The following is a 15,330-nucleotide window of genomic DNA, read 5'->3' on the forward strand; positions in this document are numbered from 1 at the left end:
GTTATAAATTATGTCAATAAATTTGAAAATTAAATGGATATCTTAAGAAACTAAAGTCACCAAAAAGAAGTTAAAAGGGTAACAATTACCTATAAATTCAAAGTGCTATGAGACACCTTAAACTAAAATGTTAGAAAATATTTGCAATCTGTTAAGTACTTGGCACTATAGGTTGACTAACTTCATACTCTATGTTCAATCTATTTCTGTCTTGCTTAAAATAAGAGGCAAGTGGGGAAATAAAACAAAACAAACAATTTCTCCATCTCACTTGCAGTTGGGGCTTAGGAAGAAGGCAGTGCATGTTGCATGTGACCCAATCCTAGGGCAGATATAAGCAGACATCTGTAGGTTTATTCTTCTGAGAATGCTTTTGCTTTTCAGATAAAAAGAGACTTGCTAAGCTCTCATCATCCTGGAATAAAACTTAGGCCTTTAAATTTTTTATTATTTTAATTTATTTCTGAGAGACAGAATCTGAAGCAGGCTTCAGGTTCTGAGCTAGCTGTCAGCAAGAGCCTGATGTGGGGCTAGAACCCACAAACCATGAAATCAGGACCTGAGACAAAGCCAGACACTTAATCAACTGAGCCACCCTGGTGCCCCCAAACCTGGGTTTTAATAAGAGCTCAAGAAAAGACTTTGAGGTAATCCTACAAAATGGGCAATCAGATCAGAAGAAACCTAAAAACAGAAAGCTCAAAAGGTGCCATCCATAATGGCTGAATAATTTGTTGATTTGTCTTTGGCTTGGGATGACTGTAGGGAAGGAGAATGAACATTCTTTAAGAATTCACTCTTGGGGCACCTGGGTGGCTCTGTCAGTTAAGCATCCTCAGCTCAGGTCATGATCTCACAGCTTGTGAGTTCGAGCCCCGTGTCTGTGCTGACAGCTCAGAGCCTGGAGCCTGCTTTCGATTCTGTGTCCCTCTCTCACTCTGCCCTTCCCCTGCTCATGCTCTGTCTCTGTCAAGAATAAACAAACATTAAAAAAAAATTCCTACTGTTCGCACATAGGTCTGATGTAAGAAATCATATTATCTATGTGGCCATCAAAAAGTTAAATTTATTTTAATTGGTCTCTGGTTGATAATGCTTCTAGGCCATCTTACCAAAATATGCAAATCTTTTTTTAAAAAATGCATTTTAAATCCAGACCTAAAAGAATTCCCACAGATAAAGTTCCAGTGAAAATGTGCACACAATTAGACATCACAAAGCTCAGGTAGAAAAAAATCCACCATGAGTGAGAAAAACACTATACTGTAATGTGGCAAAAATTTCACTTATTATCATTATTTTCTGACAAATGTGAAAAAGTGTTTCTAATACATAAAACTAAATACAAAGGGTATCAAAAGAATGACCAGGACAGAAGACTATAAAAAAATTGACAAAACAGAACTTCTAGTATTAAAAATTATGTTACAGAAATTAGAAATACATGTAATCAAGAGCAAACTGGTTACAGGTAAACAGAGTATTGAAGAAATGGAGATGGATTTGAAGAAATTATCATGCATAAAACTGGAGTTCCAAAATGAAGAGTTGAGAGAATATAGGAGATGCAATATTCAAATAAAAAACTAGGGCTAAGAATTTCCCATAACTGGTGAAATATATAAATCTCAGATTCAAAAAACCTAATAAAGCCTAAGCAAATCAAATAAAAGGAAATCTACATCATTATATTAAAAAAGCAGAACACGGCAGACAAATATTATCTTAAGAAAAGCTAGGGAAATATGTTTTTAAAGTGTACATCTTCAGGACGAAAAAGAAACAAAATGATTCTAGAAGGAAGGTTTAGAAGCATGACGAATTGGTAGACAAAATGATAAGCATGTCGGTAATTATAAACCAACAATGATTATATGAAATAATAATTGGATCTAATTTGTGGAACTGAAGATAAAATGATAGAACTAGAATACGGACAATAATGACATGTAAGTTAAGTGTAGTTAAGCAGCCTGGATTTAAAGCATTGTTTGTTGTGTGGTAATGAAAAGAGGGTATACCATTCACAGTCTAGCTGACAAACAGAAACCACACTAGATACTTTGAACAAAGGGAACTTAATACAGGGAACTGGTTACATCATATATATCCAGATATTATGCAAAGGATGAAGGAAAAACAGCAATAAAATTAAAGAGCTTAGTCAGGTGTACTGCTTTGGAAGTCACCAGAAAATATAATGTGGTAAAAATGACCCTAAGGAGGAGATTTTCCAGAGCCAGAATTATGAGTAAAAACAATTTGTTAGTAATCTGACCAACAATGTGTAGAACAACAGATATGCTCTTTTTGGAGCTTTTAGCATTTTCTCTAAAACCACAACCGAGTAGTTAGCTTCCAAGATGAATTAGAGTTCTATAACATAGGAACAATCCATATCCTTATAAGGCTCCTGATTACTTAAGGTCCAGCCTTAAACTGGCTCCTTGATTCTTTTGGAGGTATATAGTAACATAGCTGACCTTGAGTCTTCCCAGCCCCAAGAAAGCTTCCTCAGACTTTACCTACATACAATGAGGTTTCACGTTCAGAATTAGAAGAGCTTAGGTTATCAAAATTGACCTTTCATCAATGTATTAAAACACCTTATTCATAAAACACCCTAGAAAGCGCAGATATAGTATATCCTCCAGGTTTTACAAACGAGAAAAACAAGGCTTAGAGGGGATGTAAGTGGTATACCATACAACTAACTATATAATGGTCTAACTGTATCATCAGATCTCATATCATGTAACCTTTGATTTCTATTTTATATGCAGCTGACTCTCAGTGCTCAATTGTCATTAAGTGGTACTTATACAGCCAGGATGCCTGATGATGGAACAAGGCTATTTACTTATTGCATAAAAAAATAGCATGAGGAAATATTGTTAAAACAAACCTAGCTAAATCTAAATTAATAAAAGCAGTAGCATGCTGAAGCACTCTTCCATCTCAAGTCTTACAAAGTTCCTTCACAAACTTCCATCTCAAGGCTTTGTCACTGGTCACTTACCAACGTTCTGGTTTTCACCTGGTATTTATAAATTGATGTTTTAAGAATAAACTGCTCCAGAATCTTGCCATGTGTTACAGTTATATGAATTGTTTATATCCAAATGCACTTTAGTCATTTGGAAAGAAAACTCCTTTACTATAGTTATTATCTCCAGAATTTAGAGGAATTTCTAAAGTTAACTCTAAAAAATTCCAATATTATTGGTTTTATACCAAATCAGTATTTCCCTTCTGGATATTCTAGATACTAAAAAAATATCCACTACTTTAATCGGTAAAAATCAGCCTAAGTTTGTTGCAGATGGAAATGGGAAGAGGTATAAGAAAAGGAAAATATGATGAAAACAAAGGGGCTTATATGATACAAATTACCAGCTATACTTAATAAAATATGAAATACACTCTTATCTTTTTTTTTCTTATCATTTTCTTTAGGGATGATACACAAAAGTCATATATTCAAGATACTGGTTCTTTCCCAGGTATTGCCTTTTGGAGTCTCAGGTGCCAAGTAAGATTTAGATTATCATTACACTTTACAGAGATCCAAAAATCTTTTTCATAAGTACATTTGGCCTCATCTAATAATATTTTTATAACTTCTTTGTGGGATAATACTGATGAGACTATCTTAAAATATACAAAAGGTTAAACAGGTTATGGGCATCAAAAAAATTATTTTCTTGCTATTCCTAAGAATAAATGAACACTCAATATAGTCCCAATGATCAGATCTTGATATTATAATATGCAATATTTCAGTTTTATAGTTAAGTCTTAAAACTCATCTGATAAAAATTATTATTTTACAAATAAAAAGCTAAAGATTAATAGAATTAATTTTTGCCAAAGTGAATTGGGAGGAGGCCTAATTACTTACATAGTAATTATTCATATAATGCAGACTTAAATTTTGTCCTTTTTCTTTGAGCATTGGGCTTCCATATCTCTAAGATGAGAAGGATTAGCTAAACACTTCTGTTATTAATTCACATATTTTAGAGAACTGAAAGCAAAGAACTATGTTCTTGAGTCTTCTTGTCAGACCTAATTAAAGTAAACGATTTTGTTTACCTTAATATGCAGTGTAAAACACAGAAAATTTTTATGGCAATCCCACCTAGAATTAATTTTGAACTACCTTTAAACCTGTGTTTTTTGTTGTTTTTTACTGCTGTTAAATAAGTGATGAGGGAAAAAGAAAAAAACAACTTATTACCAAGTTGTATAAATATGCCAATTGCAAAGAGAACAATGTTTTCAATAAACTCAAAATTTAACAAACATGTCAATTTTATTCCACATTAAGTATTAAAAAGTTACAGTAGAAAGTTACATTTCATGTAACATTTGCCCTGCAATTATCTGAAAAGTCAATATTAAAAATGATCAGTAAAGAAAGTTTCTGGATTTATTTAACCTAAAACTTTTATCTCAGGCTTTGTTCCCCCAAATTATTTAATTTTTAAAGTACTATGATAAATTATACTTTGGTATTAATTATAAGAATACAAGATATTTATTTGCCGATTTCTTTTTCTTCTTTTGAGATATACAACTTAATAGCTACTGTATTGCAGGCTCTATGATCAGCCTTGCAAATAGGTGAATAAAAATGTGTCCTTACCTACAAGGAGCATACAATTTAGTAAGTGATATAAACACGTACAAAAGAAACTACAATGCAGTACAATACAACAATGAATAGACAAGGTAGAACAGAAAAAGATAATCAGAGAAAGTTAGGGAAGATTTCACAGTGATATCCAAATTGGCTTCTGAAAAAGAAAAATAAGTTGATAGTAATTTCTTTATATGAAACTTTGAGAAAGACAAACCTAAAGTGACAGAAGATAGAACAGTGGTTGCTTAAGGCCAGGGATGAAGACTGGAGACTGACTGAGAATTATTGTATACAAGAAGCACTGAAGTGATGGAAATCTTCAGGATCCACTTGGTTGCAGTGACAGTTACCTGGGTACACACATTTGTTAAAACTCATCAAATGACATACTTAAACTATGTGCATTTTATCATATGTAATTTATATCTCGGTAATTTTTTATGAGGGACTGGGAAAACCAATTAGGTTACTTGTCATGTGGCAAAAACCCTCCAATATTCCAATTACAAGGTAGTTATCAGTATTCTGTGAGGCAAAAAATGTTTTCTCTAAATAAACAGAGTTTTAAGCTCCAGGGCTGTTTCTTATTTTAGACTTCTCTTCAAGTCTAATGGGCAAAAAATGCAGAGCTCGGCAGAGTTCCAACAGAACAAGCTATTTCTAAGTTTATGATATTGCTAAGAAAAGCATTTTCATAATACAAATTTCCATTTATATATAATTATTGAATGTGTGGGTAAGAGAATACTACTAGATGAGGCATTGAAGAGTTCTTAGCTAACTTTGCTATTCTGGGAAAATTAATTCACATCTTTGGGATGATTTCAGTTTTAGAATAAGAGGACTGGTTTTTCTATATTTGTCATTTTTAAGATTCAATTATTCTTACAAGGCTGAAATCTCTACATAGAGAGCCTCCAAATGAAATTCTAAAGGTTAAGTCCCAGATGTTGAAACTGATGTATTAAAATAAGGTTTTTCAAGTACACTGAATATCTGAAGTATTTTATGCAACTTTTTAGATTGGCAATTTGAGGTTCTTAGTCAAATTCATGTATTAGTCAAATTTAATTTTGCTTATATCGATTATTTATTAACTAATCTCAGAGATACTTCTAAAACTTCTATGCAGTTGGATACATTACTGTACATACACCATTCCTTTTTTCTGCAAATGAAGACCCTGAAGGTTAGAGTTTACAAACCTTGCTTAAAATATCATCTTTGCAAGGACAAAACTATTAGACAAATGTGTCTTATATGATTTTTTAATGTAAAAAGTTTTAGAAAGAATGTATATATTGTATATATTGATAAATATGACACAAATAGAGAAATTTTTTTCCAGGAAGGATATTCAACAAAAAGTTAGTAATGCTGCTTTTAAAAAAGGAAACAGCCTATGGTAGAGAGAGCTAGTTTTTCTATTTTTACTTTCTGTACCATTGAAAAATGTCCAACATGAACATTTATTAACACCACTGTTTAAAAATGTCAGGTTGGCCTTATGGGTTATATTTTCCTTTTATTTTCTGTATTGAAGGAAAAAAAGTAGTGTTTGGTTTTTAACATTTTCTTCTTCCTTTTCAAATGATATGCCTGGTGGCTGAGTTAATTCAGTTGCTTTGAGCACAAAGAACAAAGGTCATAGGTTTGATTAATTATGTTTGCAAAGAATAAAAATATCCCGTGGTCACAGAATACATTTTTAACTTTAAAAAGTCATCTGGCAAACTCGTGTTGCTGATCACAAGGATGAATCAGGTAAGAGCATGTGGTTGACTCAGTACAAAACATTAATCTTGGAAAAATAATTCTAAGTGATGTCTTACTGACAGAGGGTAAGAGAGTAGACAGCAGAGTTACTCATCTCTAAGTAAATGTTTCAATTTTCCTATCCATCAAGCCACCACACTTCTGAATAGAATACAAACAAGACCTTAACTATCAGAGAAACTACAGTCCCTGTACTTTCAGAAAAACTAAAAACTATAGCTTTGCAACACTTACTAATTGCAAAGATGACATATTTCTTAATGTACTGTAAAAACATCAAATAAAATACATATATACCTGTAACATCTTCTGGATCTGATACAACAATATGTGCATTTAGTTCCTGTAGCTTGTGATGCAGTTCTTCTAATTTTTTATTTGATTTTTTCAAAATGTTGTCCACATAAGCCAAACTTTTTTTATCTGTTGTGACTTTCCTCAGATTTTCAGCTCCTTCTTTTATTTTCAGCTCTTTCCTTATTTCTCTCTTGATTCGATCCTTGATGTCATCCAATTTCTGTTGCACCATTGTATCTGAAAAGTCTAATTTTTGAACAGCACTCACATTCTCAGAAAATGGAAGACTTCGGGAATCTCCCTACAGGAAAAAAATAAACATACAAATGTGATAGTTTAGGAAAGTTATCTGCTCAGTAAAATGTGCAACATAAGAACAAAACTGTATATTCAGTGATTTTTTATTAAATATATTACACTTAATTACATTTAATTCTTTCTTAATAAGCAAGACTAGTTACCTTTATTACTGACATACAAAAAAAAAGTTCAAAAACTCTGCCCACACTAAATAGCATTACCTGACAAATTTATATTAAAATAAACACATCTACACACAAAGGCATCTTAGGGTTAGTGGATTTCTGATATCCTAGGAACCCAAGTTAGACCCTAATACCTATACTGTAAACCTGGAGCAAGCTACTTTTTTAAAACTGTTATTTATTTTAATTTTCATTTTTTTAATGTTCATTTTGAGAGAGAGAGAGAGAGAGAGAGAGAGAGAGAGAGAGAGATTGATTGGTTACACAAACAGGGAAGGAGCAGAGAGAAAGGGAGACAGAGAATCCCAAATCCCAAGCAGGTTTCATGCTGTTAGGGCGAAGCCTGAACTCACAAACTGTGAGATCATGACCTGAGCAGAAATCAAGAATTGGAACTTTAACCGACTGAGCCACTCAGGCGCCCCTTGAGCAAGTTATTTAACTTCCAAATATTCAGTTTAATTGCCTGTAAAATCTACAGAATATTGCCACCTTTCAGAGATACTGTGACCGTCCAAAATATTTTATGTGTAGCTCCAAGTACAATTCTTGGCCCATTGTACAGTCATTCAATAAGTAAAAATTATTATTAAATTCCAAAGGTAAGATATAATTCTATTTGATTTTCTATTTAAAAAAAAAACAAAACACTTGGGGAGCCTGTATGGCTCAGTCAGTCAAGCTTCCAACTTCAGCTCCAGTTATGATCTCACAGTTTGTGAGTTTGAGCCCCGTGTCATGCTCTGTGCTGTCAGCTTGGAAATCTGTATGGAGCCCACTTCGGGTTCTCTTTCTGCCCCTTCCATGCTTGTTCTCTGTCTCTCTTTCTCTAAAATAAACATTAAAAAAAAAAAAAACTTAGAAAAACTAATAGTGGGAGCGCCAGAGTAGCTTAGTCAATTAACACTCCAATTCTTGACTTTAGCTCATGTCATGATCTCACAGTTTTGAGATTGAGCCCTCCATGGGGCTCTCTCACAGGGAGGCTGGTGGTGGGGGTCGGGGGAGAAGCTGCTTGAGATTCTCTCTCTCCTTTTCTCACTGCCTCTCCCCCTGCTGGTATGTGCACACATGTGTGCTCTCTCTAAAACACACATACACACAACAAATATTGGCAAAAATAAAGTTATATCCTTATGATCACTTTTTGGATAATGAATTAAATGAATCAGGATTTGGAAAGACTATATATAGAACTCTATATATTTCATGGCTAACTCTCCAATTGATAATGTGATTGATTCACTTTTACAAAAACATTATTACTAGAAAATATGTCTCAATTGCGTCCTACTGATTGAGGCTAAGACAATATACAGTATCAGTTATTCATCTTCACACAAAAATCAGATTGGGTAAGTACATCTAATCTACATTTATTATTTTAAATAGTTTATTGTCAAATTGGTTTCCATATAACACCCAGTGCTTCTTCCCACCAAGTGGGCCCCCTCCATGACCATCACTGCCTTCCGCCCTCCCCCTCCCCCTCCAGCCCTCCGTTCGTTTTCAGTATTCAATAGTCTCTCATGATTTGTGTCCCTCTCTCCCCCTTCCCCTCCCTATGATCCTCTGTTAGGTTTCTCCTGTTGGACCTATGAGTACAAACATATGGTATCTGTCCTTCTCCGCCTGACTTACTACATTTAAAACAAACCAAAGTTATGTCCTAGCTATTTTAAATTCCATTACTCTAATACAACTAGTTTTACATTTTTAATTTCTGAAACATAAAACTTAGGGATAATGTTTACTTTGGGGAAGAAGTATTGAGTTTGTGAAGGTTATATAAAAGAGAAACATTTCACTATGCATCCTTATGTACCTTTTGAACAGATGCAATTAATAAACAGATTTTCCTTAATTTCTTTGAAAATTCATCACAACCATATAAGTAAGTTCTATTTAAATTCTTAGGTACAAATACTTTTTACATCTTTTAGTCTCTAAAAACCAGGTTATCTTGCAGAATAGTGAGTTAATAGGTGAGAAGATATGGGATCCAGTCTTGGCTTTGGACAAAAGCCCTGTGCCAAAGGCTATACTATGCAAAGAATGTAGTTGATAAATCTGTTCTTAAGCTTTTTAGGTCCAAGAACCACTTTAGAACCCTGACAAAAACCAGCAGGACAAAGAAAACTTCATGTGTGTATATATAATTTCCAGGTTCCATGGATCTGAGATTAAGAATTCCTAGGAGAAAGGGTGCCTGGATGGATCAGTTGGTTAAGCATCTGACTCCTTCTGGGTTTCGGCTCAGGTCATGATCTCAGTTACTGAGTTTGAGCCCTGCATCCATCTCTGCATTGATGGCGTGGAGCCTACCTGGGATTCTCTGTATTCCTCTCTCTCTGCCCCTCCCCTGCTGGTTCTTTATCTTTCTCTCAAAATAAATAAATTAATTAAAAAAAAAAAAAGAACTCCTAGGATAAGTGATCTATACCTGATTGGCCTTAAATTTCTGATCCTCACCTGTGTAGATATAGAATGATCTTGTACCTGGGTCAAAATAATGGCTAGGTTTTTCACTACTTATAATGGAATATAAGTCCTATTATCTGTTTATTCACTTTCCAAAACTGTGAATCTATCTTTGGCTGATTATCAAAAATAACATATTACTACTGTTAAAAAATAAAATGCCAAATTCCTGCTATCTAGCCTCAGGTCAAGTGGGCTAAGGCAAAGAACGCTCATATGAAAATGTTTAACTGTATTCCTATAGATATTTTTATTTCTACCCTCACAGACTTAGAAAACATGACCTGCTTTCACAAATTTGTGCTTTAATATACGTACTAAGCTAGAGGTTCCCTAAGTTTCTTGGTTCATGGTGACCTTAGGACATCAGTAATTTTTACCGTATGGTCTACAGGCCAAGAGAAATACATAACAATTCTGTTTATTAAATAATAAAGTCCTAATTACTTAATAAATACTTAAATTATCATAACTTAGTAGCTGTTTGAAATAATACAATTTGAAAGTAAACATTACCTTTTTTCCTTTCTTTAAAACCACAGTTAAAATTAATGAACTGTGTCTGACTATTGGGTACCTTTACAATTTCTCTAACCTTGAATTTAGATTGAACATTCCCACCCTCATTTCCTCCATAAAGGGAATGTAGATAAATCTAATATTGAAACCTGAGTCCAGCTAGTTTACATGATATCCAACCAACGGTGTCATTGTGTTTCCCTGGAAATTTTAAACACCCTGCAACATCGTAAGAGTCTGCTGAGGCGCCCCCGAGAGCCTTGTTGCACAGTTTGGGAACTATGGCACTACGATATAAAGGCTGTTAAAAAAAAAACTGTTGTATGAAAATGGCATTAATATTTGATGTGAATCCTTGAAGGTCTTTTGCCTACTTTTCAACTCTCGGTTCTTTTCAATTTGTTCCCTAAATTCCAATTCTATCAAAACTACAGAATTTACTGCTGGAGACAATCTATCATAGCTCGGCTACTAATACACGCACCTTTGGGATGAATCACCTTTCCTTCAGAAATCAACTATTCCTTCCTCGTCCTTTCTCTGCTAACTTTTACTTTGTATCAAAGTTGATCACAATTTTTCATGGAAAAGAATTTCCTGCCTATGCCCTCTTAGAATTTAGATTAAATGCCTCTCCTCACCACCACAAAGACTATGAGCAATCTGAAGGCAAGGCTTAAACCTGGCAGAGTAGTTCCGTTTTGTTTCCTGAATGATTTGTCCATTATTTAATATTCTTCTTATAGAAGTCATGAAAATCTGTCACTGCTGAGGAACTCAGGCTTTTCTCCTTCTGATAAAGAGAACTAATGATACTCTGGGAAACTCAAAGGCAAAACTGATATCCAACCACAGCAACTACATTAGCTAAAATTTGATATAAACCATATGTGGTTGACATGCTTGCTTCCTCTTCCTTTTTTCATGGGCCTAAATCATATTTCACTCCCATCTTTGGTTGTGACATGGCTTACATATTTTTTTGAAGAGGAGTAAGAAATGTCTACAATATAAACAATTTAAGATAACCAAAAGTCCTCTGACCGTAGATGAGAAAGGTTATAGTACTTTCTATTACTCCTTTCCTAAAAATTTTAGTTGCAATAAACTGAAATTTCCTGGAAAATATAATTTTCTTGCATTTGGAACATGTCAGATATTTTATCTATTAAATTATGTCTCTACCCTAAAAAATAATAAAACAATTATATCATAACTATCAGAATCAGTATGAGGCAATGAAATAATATCCCTGACACAGGTAAAATAAATTAGCCTCAGAAAATAAATAGCTATTTAGCCAGTGAAAATCTTCATCTCAGTAGGTTCTTCTACAGGCAGTAATAACTATCTCCACCATCTACATTATATTAATTTACATTTACAAGCCTACCCCTTTCATCATCCATTCACACCTGTTTTCTACTCTGTAAAATTTCATGCTTACCCCAAAATTAAACAATAGATATCTTTTTTCACCTTTCTAAAACAAGTTAGATGCAATCTCTAATCACAAACTACCTTAAAAATTCATTAATATACTCAGAAAGTATGCAGATAAAAGATTTTTAAAAGAAAGAAAAAAAATGAACTAATCCTAAACATATAACTAAACTTCTAAAAGTACTTGTGATGCTCCACCAATCATCTATACATGAAAGAAACTTAATTCTCTTTTATCATTGAAATCATAAACTAGCCACTCCATGCTAGTCTAACACCTTTGCTGTTTACATTATTTTACCTTTGTCTTTCTTATGCCCTATTTATCTTACTACCAATCTACATTCACCATCACAAAATATCTGTTAAGAAAATATTTCAAGCCTTCCATGGTTAATCCTACCTACTTTATATTTTATATCATCCATATCCTTAATGCAGTCATTCAATCAGATGGATCAAATCCAAACACAAGGAAACTATCAGTGAAATTAATACCTTCAGGATTTATAGTAGAACAATTGAAGTGATTTTTAGGTAAGCAGATTTCAAGAGGCTACGTAAAAGAAATAACAGAGTCCTGAATAGGAAATAAAAAGTAAAAATTACATGATTTCAAAGGAACCAAAATAAATTAAAAGCTCAAAAGATACATTAAATAGCAATTGAACCAACATAATGGGTTAGTAACGTAGCAGACAGAAAACCGAGGAAAATTCTCTGAATTCATCACACAGAGATATGAGAAATTAAAAAAGCATGGAAGATAAAAATGAGAAGATCCAATATCCATCTAGTAAGAGCTCCAGAATAAGAATATAGAAAATGAGGAAGAAGTACTGCCTGTATAAGATAAGTGAATGAGAATTTTCCAGAACTGAAGAATGATATAAATCCTTAAACCAGAAGGCTACACCAAGTTGTAAGATAAATGAAAATAACAACTGAAGTATACAGAGAGAAAAGGCATTTTATCAACAAATGAATGACAATCAGAGCAACAGAAGTCTTTTCCATATTGATGACAGAGGTCCCCCAAACCATCAAACTTATATGAAATTTTGAGCTTTTATCTTAGGACTTCATAGAAAAATTTTTGTTTTAAATCTGCCTCAAAATATTAACATTTTGGGGAAGATTACAGAAGAACTAACCTAGGGCCCATGTTATACATATACCATTTCCCAATCCACTAATCATTTATGTATTAAAATACATTAAAGAAAATTGTGCTGTGGCAAAAGAGACTGTACCATTGACAAAGATTTTTCTAATCTAATGTTAGCAATAACTGAAATGTAAACCATAAGCCTTATAAAAGCTGGAAATTTGTAACAAGAAACTTAAAAATAGTGATTTTGTCCTAGTAATTCTATTCCTAGAAATATAACCAAGAAATAATTAGAAATTATAACTGTATAGAATGGTCAATTCAATAATTTTTTAAATAATCAGTAATATATGCAAGGCACTGTGGCAGGCACAGACTTCCTCATAAAACTTATAAATAGTAGGGCTTTAAGCCAATTTACAGGAAAGAAAAAGTTCAGGATGCTAAGTGTCACAACACAAGAATTTCAAACAGCCTATGGAATAAGAAAAGATTTATCTTATTTATGTCCTTTATTACTCCACATTTGCACACACAGCCTCATCTATTGTTATGATGTTCACACACACTTCAAGTACTGTTTAAAATAAGAATGGGGGAAAATACCAGAAAAAAATTAAAATATTCATAATTATTATTTCTGGGTAAGAAAATTGAGAGGAATTTTCATTTTGTTCTTCAAAGTTTGCTAAATTTGCTCAATTTCTTTAAGAAATGAATATATGCTGTCCCTATTAAGGAAAGAAAGACATTATTTAAACAAAATAAAAAATAACTATTACTTTATTTCAGTTTTGCAAATGTAAAAGCTTATACTGGTAATCTACAATATATTGCTATTAAGCTAGGTTATTTTGAGTCAGTACAATTCTACTATAAAGGGTAAGACTACACATTCTACTCTGATTAGACCATCTCATGTGTAAGTATTTCAAATACACAGATGTGTTAATATGTATTTAATAAATACAACTATTTTTACTGCATAAAATAAAGAAATTTTGATCTGTAGACTAAAACATAAACTGATATTTTCCTCTTTTTTTAATGTGTATTTGTTTTTGAGAAAGACAGTGCACATGTGCATGTAGGAGAGGGGCAGAGAGAATTTCAAGCACTGTCAGGGCAGAGCCCAATGTGGGTTAAATTAAACTCAAAACAGTGAGATCATGACATAAGCTGAAATCAAGAGTCACACACTCAACCTACTGAGCCTCCCAGATGCCCTGATGTTTTCAATTTACTACAATTTAACAAATTCACAGTAGAGTTAGGAAAAAATAAAATAGGAACCAGATCAGATTCAAAGAACAAAATAAAGAAAAATGTCTGTCACTTAAGATCAAATACTTCATTTAGGGAGAGATAGGAAAGGATGTTTACTCCTCACTGGCCAAGTTCCCAGAGAAGTGAAAAAGCAGTTACTTTCTCTACACTATAGAAATATAAGATAGTCTGACCTGATAGATGCCAAGAAATGTTAGAGCACCCATAAAAACTCACTGGGTACAATGGTTCATATAATGTTTTAGCTAGATTTTAGCTAGAAGGAACTTCAAAGATCAAGTAGCCTAATTTCCTTTTAGTTTGGAGGAAAGCAGGTTCAAGCAGCTAAGTAATTTACCTAAGGTCACAAGGAAAAGTCAGTGACCTGGCTGGGTTTACAATGCAGGTCTGATTCTTAATTTGGTGCTCTTTTGCTCCATACTGCCTTCTTAGAGATCTTAGGAGTATCCATTTCCTTATATTTGAACAACACCTTGACCTAATTTGTCTTAATTAATGGATATTACATGCCAATATCAGGAATATTGGCAGGACATACTTCTTATCTCTACTTTTACCCTAATCCAACCTTCAGTGTCTCAGGGGAGAATATTCTCAACTGGAAAGCAAGAAACCAGTTCTAACACCAGCTTTCTGTCACTAGCTATGCAACCCAAGCAGGTTATCCCATCTCACTGTTCCTGTTTGCTCATCTGCAAAATGATGTTTGACTTTCCTATCTTCTAGTTTTTTAAAAAACTAATTTATTCAAAATGTTCACTGAAAGCTAGGCAATGGAAAATAGCACAACCTTCTTTTCTTTCAGATATTCAATTTATTAAGGGAAACAGACAAGAAAACCAAACATATTGTGAAGAGGCAACAAAGCTTTACACAAATGTAGTAGGCCACATTGTGTGTGTGTGCATGCACACATGTGCACACGTGTGTGTGTTTAACAGAAAGCTCAGCTGGAATATAGTATGATGGCAAGTGGGGAGTCAATCTGGTCATGTACAAATTCTGACACTGCAATCATGTTAAAGCTTCAATTTCCTCATATGAAAAATGCAATTAATACAACTACCTTGACTGTATTATTTCTAAGTCTCATAATAGATATGCCTAGAACTAAGAAGTATGCTTTCATAGTGACAGTGCGGTTTCTGGCACACAGCACTTAAGCTGATAGTACTGGATGCCTACATAATACCCATCCTCCCTGTATCCTTACTGAGAACACTCCCACTTCTGCTAGATGCAACAAAGTACACAGATAAAATTTTCACTTCATCAGATTCCCTGGC

General features: G+C 33.5%; 1 protein-coding gene across 3 annotated transcripts in view; it reads right to left on the bottom strand.

Moving 5' to 3' along the window:
• PKN2 (protein kinase N2) overlaps nt 1–15,330 on the bottom strand; it is a 117,053-nt gene that overhangs the window by 69,082 nt on the left and 32,641 nt on the right. For all 3 annotated transcript variants that reach the window (XM_029947396.1, XM_029947395.1, XM_029947397.1), the window contains exon 2: nt 6,719–7,019. In XM_029947396.1, coding sequence (XP_029803256.1) covers nt 6,719–7,019 — 301 coding nt within the window. The remainder of the gene's footprint in view (nt 1–6,718; nt 7,020–15,330) is intronic.

This window comes from Suricata suricatta, chromosome 8 (assembly GCF_006229205.1).
Source record: "Suricata suricatta isolate VVHF042 chromosome 8, meerkat_22Aug2017_6uvM2_HiC, whole genome shotgun sequence".
Classification (NCBI taxonomy): Eukaryota; Metazoa; Chordata; class Mammalia; order Carnivora; family Herpestidae; genus Suricata; species Suricata suricatta.